Source organism: Amblyomma mixtum, chromosome 1, assembly GCF_055824585.1.
Source record: "Amblyomma mixtum isolate Tamu chromosome 1, ASM5582458v1, whole genome shotgun sequence".
NCBI lineage: Eukaryota > Metazoa > Arthropoda > Arachnida > Ixodida > Ixodidae > Amblyomma > Amblyomma mixtum.
In genome coordinates this window covers 218,245,523-218,264,182 of record NC_143012.1, presented here as the reverse complement: position 1 = coordinate 218,264,182, position 18,660 = coordinate 218,245,523, and the positions used below count along the sequence as shown (strand labels likewise).

Below are 18,660 nucleotides of genomic sequence, written 5' to 3'. Positions count from 1 at the left end.
GTACCTTCGAGCTTAACAAACATGGCACGCCTACCAACAAGAATCACGCAACCCAAAATGACCGACGGTCGCGGGAAAGACGCTGCCTCACGCTTGGCCGCTGCTGTTGGCTGCTGCTGAGACCGAGAGTAATAGCTATCCACGACAGCCTCTAGTGTGAACAGATTCACACCAGCGTTAATCTTTTTCATCAGAACTAAATAAATGCACTTTCTAAGTTTCGCAGTGTGCACATTAATTTTTCACGTCGCTTGTTCCTGCTGCGTATCTGGTGTCCAGAGTACACATTCGATTTGAGACCGAATGCGAATGAGTTCCCCTAGCTCATTCGATGGCGAATGTCATTCGAACCTAATGGCATTACATGTTCCCGTGTAGAAGTAGATTAATGACATTAGGTGCTAATGTCATTCGATTCGAATGACATTAAATTTGCTAGTGTGACAGGGGTATAAGTCATGTTCTGTGCCACTGGGCTCCGTCACTTGACAGCCTTCAGACATGTTAATTTGAAATAAACGATATACAGTGCTGTGATAGACTGGAAAAGGGTAGCCAGTAGGAATTATGGCTATACTATACTAGTGCATTTTTTGCATGTTTGCGCTACATAGTCGAACCTCGATATATCGAACATGGATGTTATGAATTGTTGGTTATATTGAACCCTTTGTAAGTACGCTTAACATACACATGCAATTGTTACTTTATACACCCAACGCAACTGTCCATAAAATGGACATGTCGAACTCCCCAGCCTGTCTGGACAGGAGGCAGCAGGCTTCTCTGCACTACGCAAATGACTGGTGGTGGTGTGGCAAGTGTTCACGCCGTGGTTCACGCCTTTACCTGGCGTTCCCTTGCACGCACCAACAATGCCATGGAAGATATTGCAGCTTGGATTGTTGATAGCCAGGTGGTCGGGACGTTTTCGCGCCTCTCGCATCCGTCTGCTGCACCCCTGAAGCAGTGACTTGGGTGGTTGTAGCCTCGCAGTAGCCACCTTGCGCTCGCGTCGATTGTCACAGAGGTGGTGAAAATGGCCATAACTTTCGTTCTGGTTTACCGTTTTTCACCTGGCACTGCTGTAATTCAGGAAGCCACCCTAGCTGTCATTTATTCTGCCACCGCAGCGCTCTGGTGCCACTGTTCGGGCAAACCGACCTAACTGGCATTTGGCGCTCGGTTTTTCACGGCCTTTGGAATCACCACAAGTCCGTTCAAAAGGGCCGCAACATGTCAGAGGAAGTCTCTCCCTGCTCTACAGTTATACTTTGTAGCATAGGCCGGGAAACTTTTTCTTTTATTTCTTTTTCTTAGTCCCACCATAGTGTTAGTAAGAGTTGCCCTAGTTTCACTTCCTTTCCTGGCTAAATTGTGCTGCTCTTGCATGCATTTTTGACAAAATTTTATGTTACGAATTTCGGCTGTAACTATTTAACGATTTTTTAGCTGTTCACTCTAACGAGGCTCCACTGTATGGCTCTGTCACTGAGTAGAGGTGTTCGTTTAGGCACTCTTGATTGTGAAATGTGATGGGAAATTGGGCATCTGCTTGTGCAGGCGGAAGCCGCTGTGGACGAGAAGACTCTCAACACTCAACTGCATCGCGATGGGCTGCTCTGTGCACTTGGTGCTACGATGCCACCTATGGCTGCAGACTCCGACGCTACTCAGCTTAATGACATTGGCCAAGGGTTTCTCACTCAAGTGAGCTCGTGTTTTAGTTATTATATTACAGGGTCTGAAATTCTGTCCTTGCCTTCCAAAACTATTCTCAATCAGTCTTGCAAAAGCTACATTGATGTGTGTTGCAATTGTGTAATGTTGCTTTCATAGTCACAGAAAGCGCAGTCTGGCGATACAAAACAGCCTAGGCTGTGGCTACATGCTAGCTTTGGTCATAAAGAGGTGACATCAAGGCGTGCATCATCAGCAGCTTCTTATCAGACAGAAACTGGTCTTGTCGACAAATGATTATGGATGATTTGTTGAAACAGTGTTAATGAGTTGCAGACCTTTCACTGTGACTTGCGTGATTAGAATATAGCTACTGTCTGGACCATACCGCCTGCTTTTCATTTTTGAGCAAAGTGCAGATTGAAGCGTGATATGTGTGTCTGCGTGGTGCTAACTCTTTCTTAATTTGAGCAGGATAATGATGAGGCAGCAACAAAGGAAGGATCATCTCTGGCACCCGCTGCAAGAAAAGTTCTGCAGGATATGGACAGTCTAGTTGGCTGCAGGAGGTTTTCTGACATTAGAATAATCGCAGAAGATGGTTTTGTGATCCCTGCACATCGAGTGGTCTTACTCACACGGTGCCCTGCAGTTGAAAAGGTTAGAGCCTTTAGGAGTGTTCAGTTTTGCATCTAGCCCTACACAGCAATGCTACCGATCTGCACATTCATGCTGCTGTTCAGTATTCTTTGCTTCATTTAAAGAGCACTTTACTCTGTTAGGATGTGGGTTTAACTTGGTGAAACACTGTCAGTTTAGAGAAATCTTTTTACACTGCTGCACTCGGCCACATTGGCAACTGACATGATTCAGGCCGCCATGATGGCTCAGTGGTTATGGCGCTCGGCTGCTGACCCGAAAGATGCTAGTCTGATCCCGGCTGCGGCGGTCGCATTTCAATGGAGGCGAAATTCTAGAGGCCCATGTGCTGTGCGATGTCAATGCATGCTAAGGAATCCCAGGTGGTCGAAATTATTCGAAGCCCTTCACTATAGTATCTCTCATAGCCTGAGTCGCTTTGGGACGTTAAATCCCGTACAACCAACCAAGTTCCTTCGAGGAGCAGAATGATGATATATTTACTAAACAGCTGGTTCTGTTCCATGCCCCGTCAGAGACCTGAGTAATCTTTAATGCTTATGTTCTCTTGTATCTCTGTTCATTCACATTGTAATTCTAGCGTTCGTGTCCCCCACTTCTTTTTTCAAACTTACTTTTCATTTCTAGAGCTGTGTGCTCATGACCGGTGTTGTTTTTTGTGTGTTATTTCAACTTACCTGTGATAAGCGTTGGAACTTGTTTTGATCAGTGATAACAGGAGTTGCAAGGTGTTTGCAAGTCCGGTAAAGGTGTGCAGCTGTGCCCTGATGATGTTTGTTCATGCTGCAGGAGGTGACTCGTCAGGGAGACAGAATGCCACTGCTGGACTGGACATCGAGGTCCAAGGCCTGCGTCCTGGCCTTCCTTCACTACGTGTATTCGGGTGCGCTCAACTTGGACTGTGATGACAGGCGTCTTCATCTTGAGCTTAGGGGCATGGCTTTCAGGTGGTGATGTCTTTTTATGTTTTTATTTACTGTTAGCACACCTAATACCCCTGCCACATGGCAAATTTAATGTCATTCTCATCTAATGACATTTGTTCGACTTAATATCATTTTTTCTGCGCGCTGCTACACGGCAAAAACTAATGTCATTTGCAAATGATGGCGATTGCGATGGAAAGAGAGTACAGCATACAAAAATTTCGATGTATGCTTCAATACGTTGCCAAAAGTATTACTTCGCTAATGGAAACCGATTTTAAAATCTTCATCCTCATTTCAATAACGTGCTGATCACTGCTATCCACCACGATTCCAAGCCAAGCCAAACCTCAGCCAGCGGCGGCAGGCAAATGGCGGACGTCATTTTGTGAAATGCTCTCTATGGTGAAATTAGACAGTATTAGCTTTGTGTCCGCAAAAGCTTTGCGCATGCTAGAGGCGCACTTTGCTCGCACTGCCGCCCGTCCTCACAACAGTTCTAGTTGGGAGCACGGTGGTTTTGAGTGACTCGCGTAGCGCGCGAGAAGCATAACATACTGTGGCGCCATCTAGATGACAGCAAGTCAAACCTCCTGAACTGAGTGCCGAAGAAACGTTTTTCTCTTTTATTAATGGCAGTAATGAATGCATTCGAAGGCTTTGTTTTTTTTTTTGAAATGTAAATGAATTGGATGAAATGAAAATGTAGATTCTAGTGCAAAGTTGGAGAAATACTTCGCTCGGGGTCGTTACTGTAACGACAGTGTACGCCGTACATAGTTAAGCCTAGCATAAAGAAATTCTGAAATTTATCTCAAAAGCGACTAATATTTCAAACCTATATTGTTACGGAGGGATGAGAATGCACAAAATAAAAGCGAATACAGTCGAACCCGGATATATCGAATTCGAAGGGGATCGGAAAATAGTTCGATATAGCGAAAATTCGATATACAGATATAGGCTAAAACTGCACTCCCGATCATAACAAATTGTGGCTTACCGTTTGGAACAGCCGCGAATCACATAGTATGGGCGCGCAATGTGAAAGCGCTTTATTTCGCGGAAAAAAAGATCACTAATTTTGGGCTGCTTTTTCCCCTGGGAAACGAAGTTCAAAACACTGGCCTCGATCTTCTCGAGACTGTCCAGGTGCGAGAGCACAGTGCCTTCCATTTCGCCGCAACAGCGCCGAATCAGGCTAACGCTGACGCCAGTTAAGTGGCTGCGCACGGACGCGTTTCTTCGACAACACAGTTGCCCTCGTCGTCGCTGGAGTCGGCGTCTTGAACGCCAGCTACCGCTTGAACTTCGCTGTCAGCGTTAAAGTCCTCAACAGTCACTTCGGACGGAACGGCGCCGAGAAAATTGGACAAGTCGCGAAACGCGTCGTCCAAGCACTCATCGTCATCTAAATCTTCCTGACATTCATCTCCGGCCACTTCAAGGCCTGCCTTGCCAGAACAGTTGGCTACTGGGGCCTGCTTCACGTCGCGCGTTGAAACACAGGCACACACACAAAAAAAAACACGCGAGGCGCAGATGGAGCGATAAGAGCGAAGCCTATGCGAGCGGCAGTCAACCCGGCTGCGAAGGAACGACAGAGGGAAAAGAAAGAGCAGGGAGAAAGATCGGCGCTCTGGGCTTCGTTTTTTTTTTTTTTTTTTTCTGAGCTCTCTCTTTTCCCCAGACCCACGATGTGCCCACGAGCGACCGTTTTCTCTCTCTCTCTTTCCCCAAGAAGCGTGGTCGCCGCGCGTCTCCATGCGGCGCTCTCTCTTCGCTGATCTCCAATGACCTTGACGGAGCACACGCCGGCGGTACAGGAGGAGAGGAGGAGCGGGAAAGCTCGCGCCGGTGGGGCGCAAAAACGGGAAACAAAAAAAAAAAAAGGGCCCTGCGCCTGCTGACTGCGGAAATGTTCTCCGCTGAGGCGGCTGAGGACCGGACAGGAATGTCTTTGGGGAAAGCGCACCTTCCAGGGGCGCGGCGTTCGATATATCCAATGTCCGGCGAAAATGGAATTCGATATACAACGCAACTGTCCTATACTTTTACATAGTATTTTCAAGGGGGTAATCTGTGTGTTCGATATAGCCAATAATTCGAAATATGCGGGTTCGATATATCCGGGTTCGACTGTACAACCGTTTAGAGCAAGCTATCGCGTCGAAAAATGCAGCGGCAACGCAGTATTCGGTCCGAAGCGGGCGAGCTGGGCGTCGCCATGTTGTGAATGTTAACCATGCAAGGCTGGTAGCGAGAGGGAGTTTTATTTTTTCCAATTCTATTTGGCATTTTTATGTACATAAATGAACGACCGCACAATCATACGGACGCGGAAATATTACAGTGCTTGTGACGTTTTTGTAATCGTGTTCTTCAGTGTATATTCTCACCAAGAGTCTGGTGTCGAGGGAGCACATTAGCTCGGAGATCGCTAGCTAATGAGTTCTGTAAACTCATTCGGTACCTAATGTTGTTTCCATCGAATGACATTATATTTTCTCGTGTGGCAGTAAACTAATGTCATTTTGAACGAACGTCATTCGATGGGAATGACATTAAATTTGCCGTGTGGCAGGGGTATTAGACGAGGAGCCCTCCCTTTTATTGTGCTCTCAGTTGCTGTTATGCTTTCAGTTGCTATGCTTTTCTTATCGTTTCAAGAGCCTGATCCCGCAGTGGCAGTCACTGACTGCCCTGTCACTGACATTAATCACATCACTTCAAAAGTCCCGTTTTGGGTGTTATATATAGGGGTACTCTCTCGTAAAGTACATTCCCACATCAACCTGCCATTCGGCACTGTTTGTGTATTAGAGATGACAGCTTACGTATGGTAGGCTGGCTTCGGCGGCTGTGTGTACAGATACTACCAGCGCAGTATGAGCTGCATCGTGCGAGCGTCCGGGCAGGCACTAGTGCGGTGTAGCTCATACTGAGCGCGATAGTACATAAAAGGACATTTCAAATGACACTAAAGTAGTTTGTTAGGTCCATCTCCATAGAGCGACAAGTGTCCCGAGACCTCTAAATTGCAAAGTTTCTTTTTACTGAGAACAGTGCTATGATGAATCGGAAAACTGTGGGAGAACGAGCGACTGCGTTGACACCCTTCAGGAATTCCGATAACTGCAGCTGGTCAAGTAAATTTTTCACTAGTCGCAATTGGAACATTCCTTTCATCTGCGGTGCTATTTTGGTGGGGAGTAAGTATCACTAAGTAGGAAAGCAGCATGATGAATTCTGTTGAGATACAAGGGAAACAAAATGTCATTTGCTTTACATGCCGCCCATTCGACCTAGTATGTGGGGCTGTTGTGTGCAGCAGCAACAGAAGCGCAGATTGCATACTGCTGCTAACTACCTGTGAGGTGGAGTATCGAATCAGGGTGGACAAGGTGCAGCTATCCTATTCAGTCTTTTTTCTCTATTCACTCGGTTTGCACTAGCCATCTTTTAAGTAATAGATGAATCAGCCAAACACAAACTCTTGTGCGGGTGTTTGTGCACATCCGGTGTGTGTTGTAGCCTCTCACACAGAACTTTTTGTCATAGCAGTATGGTCGATTCTGTTTTAAGGTCAGCATTAGTTAACATGACAATGGACCACGTGAATGCGTTCAGCATAGCTTAGCTTACATGCCCAAAGTTTCAGCTTGCATAAGAGCAGATAAATGTTGCTGAAGCGAGGATTGAGACAAGTGTATGAAAAGGATGTTGTGGGGAATATTTGGTAAACACTCAGAAAACAGGACTTCACAGCATCCATTTTGCTGAAAAGCATTTTTGTTTAAAGAGCAGAATGTTCCTAATCATGCCATTTGCAATGCTACGTTGCTCTTGCCGTGTATACAACTCACTCACTTGTGTTCTTGTGGCTCTGGAGGCCGTCTTGTTTGTCAGATTTTTCTTTATTTTGTCTTTGAAAAATGAACATATCTTCCCAAAAGTCACACCATGCCTCAAAATCCAGCTCGAGAAGCTTCCTCTTAAGAAGTAGCCCACTGAGTAGATATTATTGTTTTTGTCACTGTTACTCATTCTCACGTGGCTCATGTACCGTAAAAACCTGCATATATTACGTGGTTTTTTTTTTTAGATTTTAGCACATCAAATTTCCGCCTCTTATTATAAGCAGATCCGAGCTGTTTTCAAGCAAAATCCGTGGGTCCGGTTTCGTTATTATCGGATGCCATCACCATTGTGCTTCTGCCGAGAGGAGGCACTATCTAGTGGTGGTGTAGGCCCGTAGTTTAGATTTCGACGCCATTTCACTATGCTGACCTGACCGCACGATGCCCAAAATGATCACACCTGGCATGGCGTCGGGACCGCAAAAACAGCACTCGGCTGCTTTTAAACGGAAAGTAATCGTAGCTGCCGAAAGCATCGACACCACGTCAAGCGCTGCTACACTATCTGTATGAGGTAGGGAGACCCTGCAGTTACTGCCACCAGACATTGGCCAGCCACGTTGTGTAATGGGATCGCGGACACACTTGGGCCAGCATTTCTGAGGAGTTCGCCGGTTGTTATTTCAAGAAATACGGGATATCGAACGCGCTCGGCGGTACTGAAGACGTGTTTCTATGGAAAGATAAATCTGACAGGGGCCTTTCGGAAGACAGAAAGATGGACACTATGACGATCATCAGTAAAGCTCCAACTATGGGCACTTCAGAAGCATATGCGCCAGCACGTATGCCGGAACCAGTCTGCGCATTTGAGTTGACTGCCTTTGCTTACTTGCATTATACGTGGATGAAAACATTTTTTCCGTTTTTGCTATCCCCAAATTACACCTCGTGTTATATGTGGATCCTTATTATAGGCAGGTTTTTACGGTATTCCCATCTTGTAACTATTCTCATTGCTTGTATTCAGCGGTAATTTTTGTTCAGCACATACAGTCAAACCTCAATGCTGTGAACATGGATATAGCAAATTATTGCCTATATCAAACTGTGCTAAAATATTCTTTACATACAAATGCAGATTTCACTACGTAAAATAGCTAGTCAAGTTCTGCATCGCGAAGCGGTGCCTGAGCCTCACCACATCACACAGGTGGTTGGTGGTGGTGCTACTAGCATTCGGGCCTTTATCTCGAACTCACTAACAGCACTTAAAAAGATGTAGCACCATGGAGGGATGTCAGCCAGGGGGGGAGCGCACGTTCACACCTCTCGCACCTGTCCACAGCACCCCAGAAGCAGCAGCTTGGATTCTATTTGCCGTGAAGTTACTATATCTCAAAGCACGGCAACCCAACTTAAGTACGCTGTTACAGAAGTCGTGAAGGCTGTAATAGCTTTCGATACGATGTACCACTTTCCACTCAACACCGCTGTGATGCGGGGAAGCCATCTTAGCTGGCATTTAGCCTGCTGCGTTGCATGCTGGCAGTGCTGTGCGGGGAAGCCAACCCAACTCGCATTTCACGCTGTTTTTGGTGGGCTCGGGAATCGTCGCGAGCACCTTCTTAACGGGGTCAGAACTTGTGAAGATGTCCCTTTGTGCTCTTTAATAAGGTCTACCAGTGTTGGCAACCCTTCATTCACTACATTGCTCTGCTCTTACATGTTTTATTAATTTTTTTTATTTTGACTTTCGGCTATATGGAATTATTTTACGATTTTTTCACTTTTTGGCTGTAACAAGGTCCAACTGTACTTTTCTTTCCTTTGTATTCTGCTCAGCTTTGCATCATTGGAAAGCCCAGAAGTGTATTTTAAAAAATGATTTGAAGTGCATAACCTGACCAAAGTCGCTACAGCATATTCCACCTACGAAGAAATTAGTTCAGAGTAATATGGTGCTAATTCCACAGACGTAGTAACAAATGATTAATGTAGAATTAGTGTGGGTCTTGTATGGAACAGTCTTACAAAGAAGGTTGTTGTGGTTTACTGTATACTCACAATGTGTCAGTCAACTGAAACATTGTGATATTGACAGCAATATTCTGCCGTGAATCTTCAGCGAACTGCATCTTTTCTGCACCGGTTTAAGTAGCTCTGATGCATGCACTGGCTTGTCTCACTGCCCGATCAGTGATGCTCTCATTAACTGTTTTTTCTCTTTTCCTCTAGGTATGGTATGGAAGAGCTGTGCGAAGAGCTGAAGGACCGTTACTTTAGGAACGAAAGCAAAGAAGGTGGCGCTGATGAGGGCGAAGCTGATACTAGTCTGGATGAACTCCTGTCATCATTTTGGGAGGATGACAAGGACGTTGCTCGTCGAGAGGAACCTGTTGACGATGATGCTGATAATGTTGAGTCATTGGAAGAAGTTTGTGATTTCTTGTCAAGCCAACCTTCATTGAAGGCTGACGGTGAGGTTCTTCCTGCTGTTGCTCACTTGAATAGTGCTTGCTGTAGTTCTTCTTTTTAGACACAGTTCCTTTTCCCAAACATTATTTTATTTTTGCTTCGTGCTGCACTTTGGAAGAAAAAAAATCAGCACAGAGGTGAAACATGTTTTTCTGGTTTATAGTCAAAATGCAGTGTCGAAAAAAAAACGTGGAGCGTTTCAGTAGTAATTTCACTGAAGGTGTTTGGTTTATTGCTTTATTGGGGTTTAACATTCCAAAGGGACTAAGGCTGTGAGGGACGCCGTAGTGAAGGGCTCCGGAAATTTCAACCACCTGGGGTTCTTTAACATGCACTGACATTGCAAAGCACACGGGCCTCTAGAATTTCGCCTCCACCGAAATTCGGCCGCCACAGTCGGGATCGAACCCACGTGTATAGGGTCAACAGCCGAGCGCCATAGCCAATGAGCTACCGCGGCGGAGGGGTACATTGAACTGCTTTTGTAGAATAGTGTATTTGCACAGTAGGCGAAATTTGATGCTTATTCTGATTCGCGTGTTGTGTGCCAGGAGACTGCACCTTTCGGTGGGAGTGAGTAGTTGGGTAATCGCATCGTGAGATGCGATTAAGGACGAGGCTAACCAGACGCATGTAAATGCAGTGCTGTAGAGATGGGAGCTTCCTTTACTCAGGTGAATTCGAGTCCGCAGAATCCTCCAGAAGCTGATTTTTCGGTGCCTTGCATCTACAATGGGGTATGCTCCACGTAAGGTCACTGCCATTTCAGCAGAGCATTGCTTGTTTACTGCCTTGTTAGTGACTGATCAGCCACTTTGTGCAGGGACGTGTCGTTGAGGTTGAAACTGAACAGGTTTTTGAGAATTTAGTGTTATTCAAGGGTTTGGATGTGTGAAGGTTGTGGATAAGCGTGCAGAGATCGCTGCCCTTTGAAATGATAACGTGATAGAGTCATTGCATGCCGAACACACCAATGTTTGCGCACGACCCTCTTCGATTTCGTGCAAAAAATTTGTGGCTTTATATTGAGCCGTCAAAAGGAATTTTCCTTAATATCTAACGGGGGAAAAAATGTTCCCGTCCTGTGACAGCCCTTTGAATTTTTCAGACTAGTACAAAAATAGGTCTCTGTAAAAAATTCTTAATAAAAGGTTTATTCTGTTCTTGCCCTCCACATTTTTTGTGGAAAATGTATATCAATTCTGCTTCCTCATTATATGTCAAGACATTGCCTGCACAAGGCTTTTATGTTTTTTAGAGTTCGTTTCTTAGCTCAAAATGCTTCATTTTGTAGCTTTCTTTAAAAGCCCACGCTACATTTATGAACAATATAAGACTTTTTACTGGCTCGCCATAACATAAGCTACAGGGGAAAAAAAATATGTAAACAAAATTAAGCTGAAACACGTTCAGAAAAAAAATGCCAAAGTTCAAAAAAGTGCACTGTGCTGCGTATTGAGACGAAAATATTGTACTGACGTGCTCACTGCAGAAATGCAAAATGCTTTTCCACTAATAGCTCCTTTTATTGTTGCTGAGCAATTTTTATTGGTCTTTTTTTTTTTGTCATGAAAAAAATGGCGTCTCTTATAGCCTTAAACGCTTTGGGCCTTTAAAACTCATAAACCAAAGAAACAAATGTTTGAAGTTGATTGCCACAGCGCTGGTCATGGTTGCCCCGTATTGTCACTTCACTGCAAAACACAACCTCAGAGCTCTTCAGACTACTATCTTTCCGTGCACTCACATGCTCAGGCATTGCACATCCACTGTCAGTGAAGCCTCTGCGAGGTGCAAGACGGAATCAAGTGACTCGAGGGGGCATCCACAAAATCGAATATGAGCCTGAGCTGCCTTGATGAGTCAGTGGTTAGGTGCTCGGTTGCTGACCTGAAAATAGGTTTCATTTGCAGCTGGGGTGGTCGCATTTCAATGGATGCGAAATTCTAGAGGCCCGTGTACTGTGCAATGTCAGTGCACGTCAAAGAACCCCAGGTGGTCGAAATTATCCAGCACCCTCCGCTATGGCGGCCCTCATAGCCTGAGTCGCTTTGGCTATGAGGGTCGATCAAATCTCAAACCTCTTCAGCTGCCACGGTGGCTTGGTGGCTATGATGCTCGCCAGCTGACCTAAGAAAGACAGGCTCAATCCCGGCCGCAGCGGTCGCATTGTGATAGAGGCGAAATGCCTCGTGCTGTGCAATGTCAGTGCACGTTAAAGAACCCCAGGTGGTCGAAATTTTCTGGAGCCCTCCACTAAGGCATCCTTCATAGCCTGAGTCACTCTGGGACATGAAACCTCAGAAACCAAACCATCAGATAACATTTAGCTGTTCCGCACTGTTGTCTGCCTTTACAGCCAGGCAGTACATATGTCAAGATGTCATTGATTGCTCTGCTAATTAGTCGGTCATGAGAATTTTCTACCATGATTCAATCTTCAGGACTTGTTTCACAGTAGCGGTTGATGCCAGCATCTCATGTTGTAAAATGCAGCTCTTCTGATTTGCAAGTTAGTGGATGACGTGGCAAGTTTTAGGCTACAAAAAATGCTGGCTTTGTGTACATCTGCCTTTGTCATAAGCAGTCATGCTAGCAGAGGAACTGCAGATATAAGCAGACTTTGATAGCAGCTGTTATTGTCAGCAAGAATAACTTGTACTGAAATCATCTCACTTAATTGGATCTCTCCCAGCTGACTGTATTTTGTACAAAAAATATGTGTTGAATGGGCATGAGAAAATGTGTTGTGCAAAAGAAAGTGAGATCATGGGTAGCATGTGGAACTGCAAAGCAGAATTAGTGTGAGAAGTGTAGTGAGTCGGCTGTGTGGTTTCTTCTCTGTGTGTATGTATGTATTTTTTTTCCCCCCCAATAAAATTCTCAGTTGCGAGTAGCTCCTGTCCTGTGTTGATTTTCATCTCATGTTCCTGTTTGTTTCACGCTCTACTCAGTTGGACTATGTAGGTGATTTTTGTAAGCCTTTGATTGTTACACAACCTTTCTCTGTCTCTCTTCTTTTTCTCTATAGGGTCTCATCAATGCCTTTTTCTTTCCGTAGGTGCTGAGCACTGTAGGAATGCGAGTGAACACGCCAGTAAGAGCCTTGTCCAAGATGCACCACCTTTATCCCAGGCTAATTTAGAGCGCACCACCACTCAGCCAGTGTCGAGGGTGGCACAGATGGAAGAGATCAGCACTGACGGAAACATGGGAACCTTGCAACACGTTCGTCAGCGGCCTGGAACGCCCCATCCCGTGAGCCATGCCATTCAGCCTGAAGAAGAGTGTGCTTGGATCAACAACCCAGGTGAAAGCAGCCGGCGCCCTGATTTCCGCAAAAGCGAAAGCGGGGAGCCGGACGACCACCTGGAGAGCGGTACAGGCTCAACACATGACGAGGACAACAGCAGTTCCGAGGAGCTGTTTGGTGGATCCAATGGCTCTCCTGCCAGCAATGGAAGCAGCTCTGACGACGAAGAAGAGGATGTCAAAGCCTGCGAGAGAGCGGCCTCTCCACGGCGTGAAGCAAAATGTGATGATAGAGAGGATGAGCCCATGTTGCACGATGATTCGCGAGACAGCGAGGAGAGGTCGAAGGATGCGGACGATGTGTGGGACTGCGTCTGGGACGGCTTTGACGACGCAGGGGGACAATGCCAAGCGGCCCCCGAGCCTGCTCCTTCGGTTTCTGTGAGACAGGACCAGCGTTTTTCACCTGCTGTGGGCCAGGCCTTCACGGGTGTCAGAGGCCCAAACGCCGATGAAGTCCCGCGAGAGATGCTCGACTCGTTCTTCTTCGAGGAACAGGAGGGTGAGCTGTGTGTTTTTGCTGTTCGGTTTGGAACACGGGGTTGCTATCATGTTTCGTCAGGTAGAAGTAGTGACAGCACTGTGAATGTTCGAAAGCATGTTGGTGCTCTTGGAGTCACCATTCCTGACAAAGCTGTGTGTTAACGTCACAGTTTCCCCCTTGCTTTACCAAATAATTTGAGATTTGGAGTTACCATTCCTGACAAAGCTGTGTGTTAACGTCACAGTTTCCCCCTTGCTTTACCAAATAATTTGAGATTTGGAGTTACCATTCCTGACAAAGCTGTGTGTTAACGTCACAGTTTGCCCCTTGCTTTACCGAATAATTTGAGATTTGGAGTTACCATTCCTGACAAAGCTGTATGTTAACGTCACAGTTTGCCCCTTGCTTTACCGAATAATTTGAGATTTGGAGTTACCATTCCTGACAAACTGTATGTTAACGTCACAGTTTCCCCCTTGCTTTACCGAATAATTTGAGATTTGTAGTTACCATTCCTGACAAAGCTGTGTGTTAACGTCACAGTTTCCCCCTTACTTTACCAAATAATTTGAGATTTGGAGTTACCATTCCTGACAAAGCTGTATGTTAACGTCACAGTTTGCCCCTTGCTTTACCGAATAATTTGAGATTTGGAGTTACCATTCCTGACAAAGCTGTATGTTAACGTCACAGTTTGCCCCTTGCTTTACCGAATAATTTGAGATTTGGAGTTACCATTCCTGACAAACTGTACGTTAACGTCACAGTTTCCCCCTTGCTTTACCGAATAATTTGAGATTTGTAGTTACCATTCCTGACAAAGCTGTGTGTTAACGTCACAGTTTCCCCCTTGCTTTACCAAATAATTTGAGATTTGGAGTTACCATTCCTGACAAAGCTGTATGTTAACGTCACAGTTTGCCCCTTGCTTTACCGAATAATTTGAGATTTGTAGTTACCATTCCTGACAAAGCTGTGTGTTAACGTCACAGTTTCCCCCTTGCTTTACCAAATAATTTGAGATTTGGAGTTACCATTCCTGACAAAGTTGTATGTTAACGTCACAGTTTGCCCCTTGCTTTACCGAATAATTTGAGATTTGGAGTTACCATTCCTGACAAAGCTGTATGTTAACGTCACAGTTTGCCCCTTGCTTTACCGAATAATTTGAGATTTGGAGTTACCATTCCTGAAAAAGCTGTATGTAAACGTCACAGTTTCCCCCTTGCTTTACCGAATAATTTGAGATTTGGAGTTACCATTCCTGACAAAACTGTATGTTAACGTCACAGTTTGCCCCTTGCTTTACCGAATAATTTGAGATTTGGAGTTACCATTCCTGACAAAGCTGTATGTTAACGTCACAGTTTCCCCCTTGCTTTACCGAATAATTTGAGATTTGGAGTTACCATTCCTGACAAAGCTGTATGTTAACGTCACAGTTTCCCCCTTGCTTTACCGAATAATTTGAGATTTGGAGTTACCATTCCTGACAAAACTGTATGTTAACGTCACAGTTTGCCCCTTGCTTTACCGAATAATTTGAGATTTGGAGTTACCATTCCTGACAAAGCTGTAAGTTAACGTCACAGTTTCCCCCTTGCTTTACCAAATAATTTGAGATTTTCGCTGAAAATTTTTTGGATATTTTGGCTTAAACTTGCAGATAACTACAATATTTTTTTCAAGAGATCTTTTTTGTGTTGACTAACTGCGCAGTTAGCCCTGTAGTGTCTGGACGGTGAGAACATTGGAAAAAAATTATCAAGTTCCAGCAATTTGTCATTACTGGTCCTCACATTGTAGTAATGTAGAAAGCTGATAGAGAGAAAAACTTGGTTACTGCATAATTTAAACGAGCTAATCATGATAATTTTCTTAATATCTGAGATTATTAAGACTTGCATAAATACTCTTGTGCACACAATAAATAAATAGTAGCAAAATTTGAAACTATTCCACCACCTTCCAATAAAGCATTAAGGGCAACTGCACCACTTTTTGAGAATTCCATGATATTCAAGGATTCTAATGTATTTTGTTTTTTCGCTAGCATATAAGATGATGACTGAATCGACGATTGAATTTAGGCTTCTCCTCACAGCACTGGACGAGTGCAAAAAAGCTGATAGGGACGTCACGGACGTTAAGATTGGAAATTTCCGTTGTCGTCAACTACGCTGTGCTGTACGTTATTGGGTGCTGTCAAACAATGCTCGGCAAGCTTCGCCTTTCGGTAGTGTTAAGTTTTCTTCCTTCAAAGCAAGCATTTATGCGTTGGAAATGTACCGGTACCATAGATGACGTGATTTGGTCCTTCTGGAATACGAATTTGAATACGGATTCGGAGTTAGCTTCCGTTGTCTTCACCAAGCTGTACATCAGCATGTGCGGGCACTGTTTTGTGTGTCATACACATTAACATGTACATCAAACTCTTGTAGCCCCTGGGCAAATCTTAGCCGCTGCGATGGCTCAGTGGTTATGGTGCTTGGCAGCTGACTGGAAAGACATGAGTTCGATCCTTGCCTTGGCAGGTACATTTCAATGGAAGTGAAATGCTGGAGACCCGTGTGCTGTATGATGTCAGTGCATGTTAAGGAGCCCCAAGTGGCCGAAATTATGCAAAGCCCTCCGCTAGGACGTACCTCATAGCCTTAGTAGCTTTGGGACATTATACCCCATAAATCAAACCAAACCAAACCAGGGCAAGCCTTGGTGAGCTTGGTGGGGTGGCAGAAAGTAAAACTGTAGGTCATTGAACTAGCTCCGTGTGTATGATTCAAGAGCAGCATTTGAAAGCCATAAAAGGGCACTATGCTTGCTGCCTGTCCTAACACTTCACCTGTCCTGATACTTCTCTTTTGTTCCATCTTCCCTGGTGCTTTCTGGAATGTGAACTTCGGACATGATGGAGTAGCTCCTGTTGGTATGGATCGTACACCCGAGTCCCTGGCTCGATATCCCGGAACGCCCGCCCGCACATCGGCAGCATCAGTGACCCCTTTGCCCAACTATGGTGCCATGCAAACCCCAGAGCTGCAGGACCAGCTTCAGCGATTTGGTGTGCGCAAGTTACCGCGGAAGAAGGCTGTCAATGTCCTCCACCACATCTACGATGAGACTCACCCCCGTGTGTATTAACTTGCTTGCATTTTAAAGCCGAGGAGTTTTTTTTAAGCATGCTGCATGCTTATCTACTCTTCTAAACAACTCCACTGTAACCGTGGCTGTAGGCGGAGCAGTAAATCGATCTTGGCATGACTGCCTGTGGAGCGTGAAAATGCAGTTGCTATTAAATGTGCCAGAGCTTACCGACATTCAGCACAGCACTTGATTAGTACTGTACTAACTACTGAAGAGGCCCTAAACCAGCTTTTGCCGAAGCTACTGCTGCTTCTTTGCCTCTGAATCCTTCCCAATCCACTTGGCATTGCTGGCATGCTTGCAAATCACAAAGGCGTGCTACAATGCTCCAAGCGTGGCGATGCCATTGCTAAGCTTGTCGGGCGCTACAGAGCTGCACGTTTTTCATCTTTTTAGACAGTGTGCCCCTACCCTTATTTTGCAACAAAGCCCATTAGTAATGGTGAGGGAGTGAGGCATGCAGGAGAAGGTTAGGTGGTCAGTGTTGCCTAGGACAGGATTCTGCTCTACCTCGCGCAACCTGCCCTCAAAAAGTGGCCCGGAGAAGCAACCTAGGCGGGCCACCTGGGTCACGTGACCTTGTGGTGTCATCACAACCTGCCCGCCAGATAGTGACCAAACTGACCACCATGGCAGGTGGGAGTTAAATTAATGATTGTTCGCGAGAGTTATTCAGGAAGAGCAACTTGGGTGGCACAAGCCCTACTGGTGTCAGTGCATGCCATTGCAAGGCAGTGGTGCGTCCCTTAATTGCGGCACCATTGCACAAGGAGTGGTACGAGGACTCCCAGGGACCTATGGATGTAAAGTTTAAAGTTACCAATTCTACATATATAGGCATTAACCCATTTAAGCTATTCCGTCTTACCCCAAGGCAGAGCCTTAGTGTCTCCTCCAATTTTTTCTCGTGCATTGTTCGCCAAATTAATAAAAATTAACAGAAAATGTAATTTGTTGTGGCAGTTCGCGAATGTTTGTTAAAGCTGAGAAATAGCTCAACGTGGCATCACATGCATCAGCCAAAGCCAAACCAAGCTGGGTCTTTATTTTCCAGCTCCACTAGTGTCTGTTGAGTGTGTACTTTGTTGTTGAGGTTGATTGAAGAGCTGTTCTGGTGTCCATTTCAGTGGTTCCTGAAACACCCTTAAGGCCCACGCTTCAAAGGACTGGAGCAAACGCCGCCGACAGTAGAGACTATAGAAATGAACGGCTGGCTCGGGGCAGCCAGTCTGAGCAGTTTCCCGCTAGTGGAGAAGAGCCTTACCACTACAATGTGTCATCAAGGTAACTGCTGCACAGAAGTCTGAAATTGCGCACTACGGGCATGCTTACGCTAAGTGTAAACATTATATAAGCATGTAAATTGTTACAAGAACCTGTCTGTAGGAATATTAATAATAAAGTGTGTGTTTGTTTACATCACTTGTGATGCATTATGCTTGAACACCTTTTTTTGGTATGTGCAATAGTGGCTGTATGTAACAAAGAAGTGATTTTCTGCACTAGAAAGGCACAGTGGGACAATTTTAGCCGGGGGCCAACATTACAATACGAACTGGTTAAACCGCATGAGGAGTGGCATTGATGATTCTAGCCACAGGCTGAACTTGCTTCTAGATGAGAGCCTGAACATTTTGAATGTTTCCTGTAGCAGTGGCCAGTTTTTTGTGCTAAAAGGCAGAAAGCAAATGTTTCAAGTGCTTCCGTTTGGTTTTCATTTTTCAAATTGTTTAGCAGCACTGATGAAGATGGGAGGTCCGGTGATGATAGCGACTCTAATATCAATGAAAAACTCAGACACTTCTTTGAGAGAAATACCGAGCTATCAGAAAGCATCTTAATGTACGAGGTGAGCCCATTCTGCTCAGCCACGGCTTCGGCACCTTTCTTCTTTGGAAATTCTGACATATACATTTGTGGTTGCGTTCTTGCCTATTTCAGCCCATTGACTTCCAAAAGCTACGTCTAAATCTGAAGGAAGCCAATATCAGGATCCCAGCTAAAAGCCTCATAAACTATCTGGATGAGCAAGTGAGCATTATTGATACATCAGTCTTATCCTCTCACTCAGCAGTCAAGATAATGATTTACACGGTGTTACCATTGTCTTGAC

The 18,660-nt window shown here is 45.2% G+C and overlaps 1 protein-coding gene across 1 annotated transcript in view; it reads left to right on the top strand.

The window, feature by feature from the left end:
• Positions 1-18,660, top strand: part of LOC149370913 (uncharacterized) — a 68,193-nt gene that overhangs the window by 11,569 nt on the left and 37,964 nt on the right. The window contains exons 10-18 of the mRNA XM_089563688.1: positions 1,564-1,710; positions 2,155-2,340; positions 3,130-3,287; positions 9,365-9,606; positions 12,666-13,418; positions 16,321-16,533; positions 17,675-17,831; positions 18,282-18,396; positions 18,489-18,578. Of these exons, the coding sequence (XP_089419814.1) occupies positions 1,564-1,710; positions 2,155-2,340; positions 3,130-3,287; positions 9,365-9,606; positions 12,666-13,418; positions 16,321-16,533; positions 17,675-17,831; positions 18,282-18,396; positions 18,489-18,578 (2,061 nt within the window). The remainder of the gene's footprint in view (positions 1-1,563; positions 1,711-2,154; positions 2,341-3,129; positions 3,288-9,364; positions 9,607-12,665; positions 13,419-16,320; positions 16,534-17,674; positions 17,832-18,281; positions 18,397-18,488; positions 18,579-18,660) is intronic.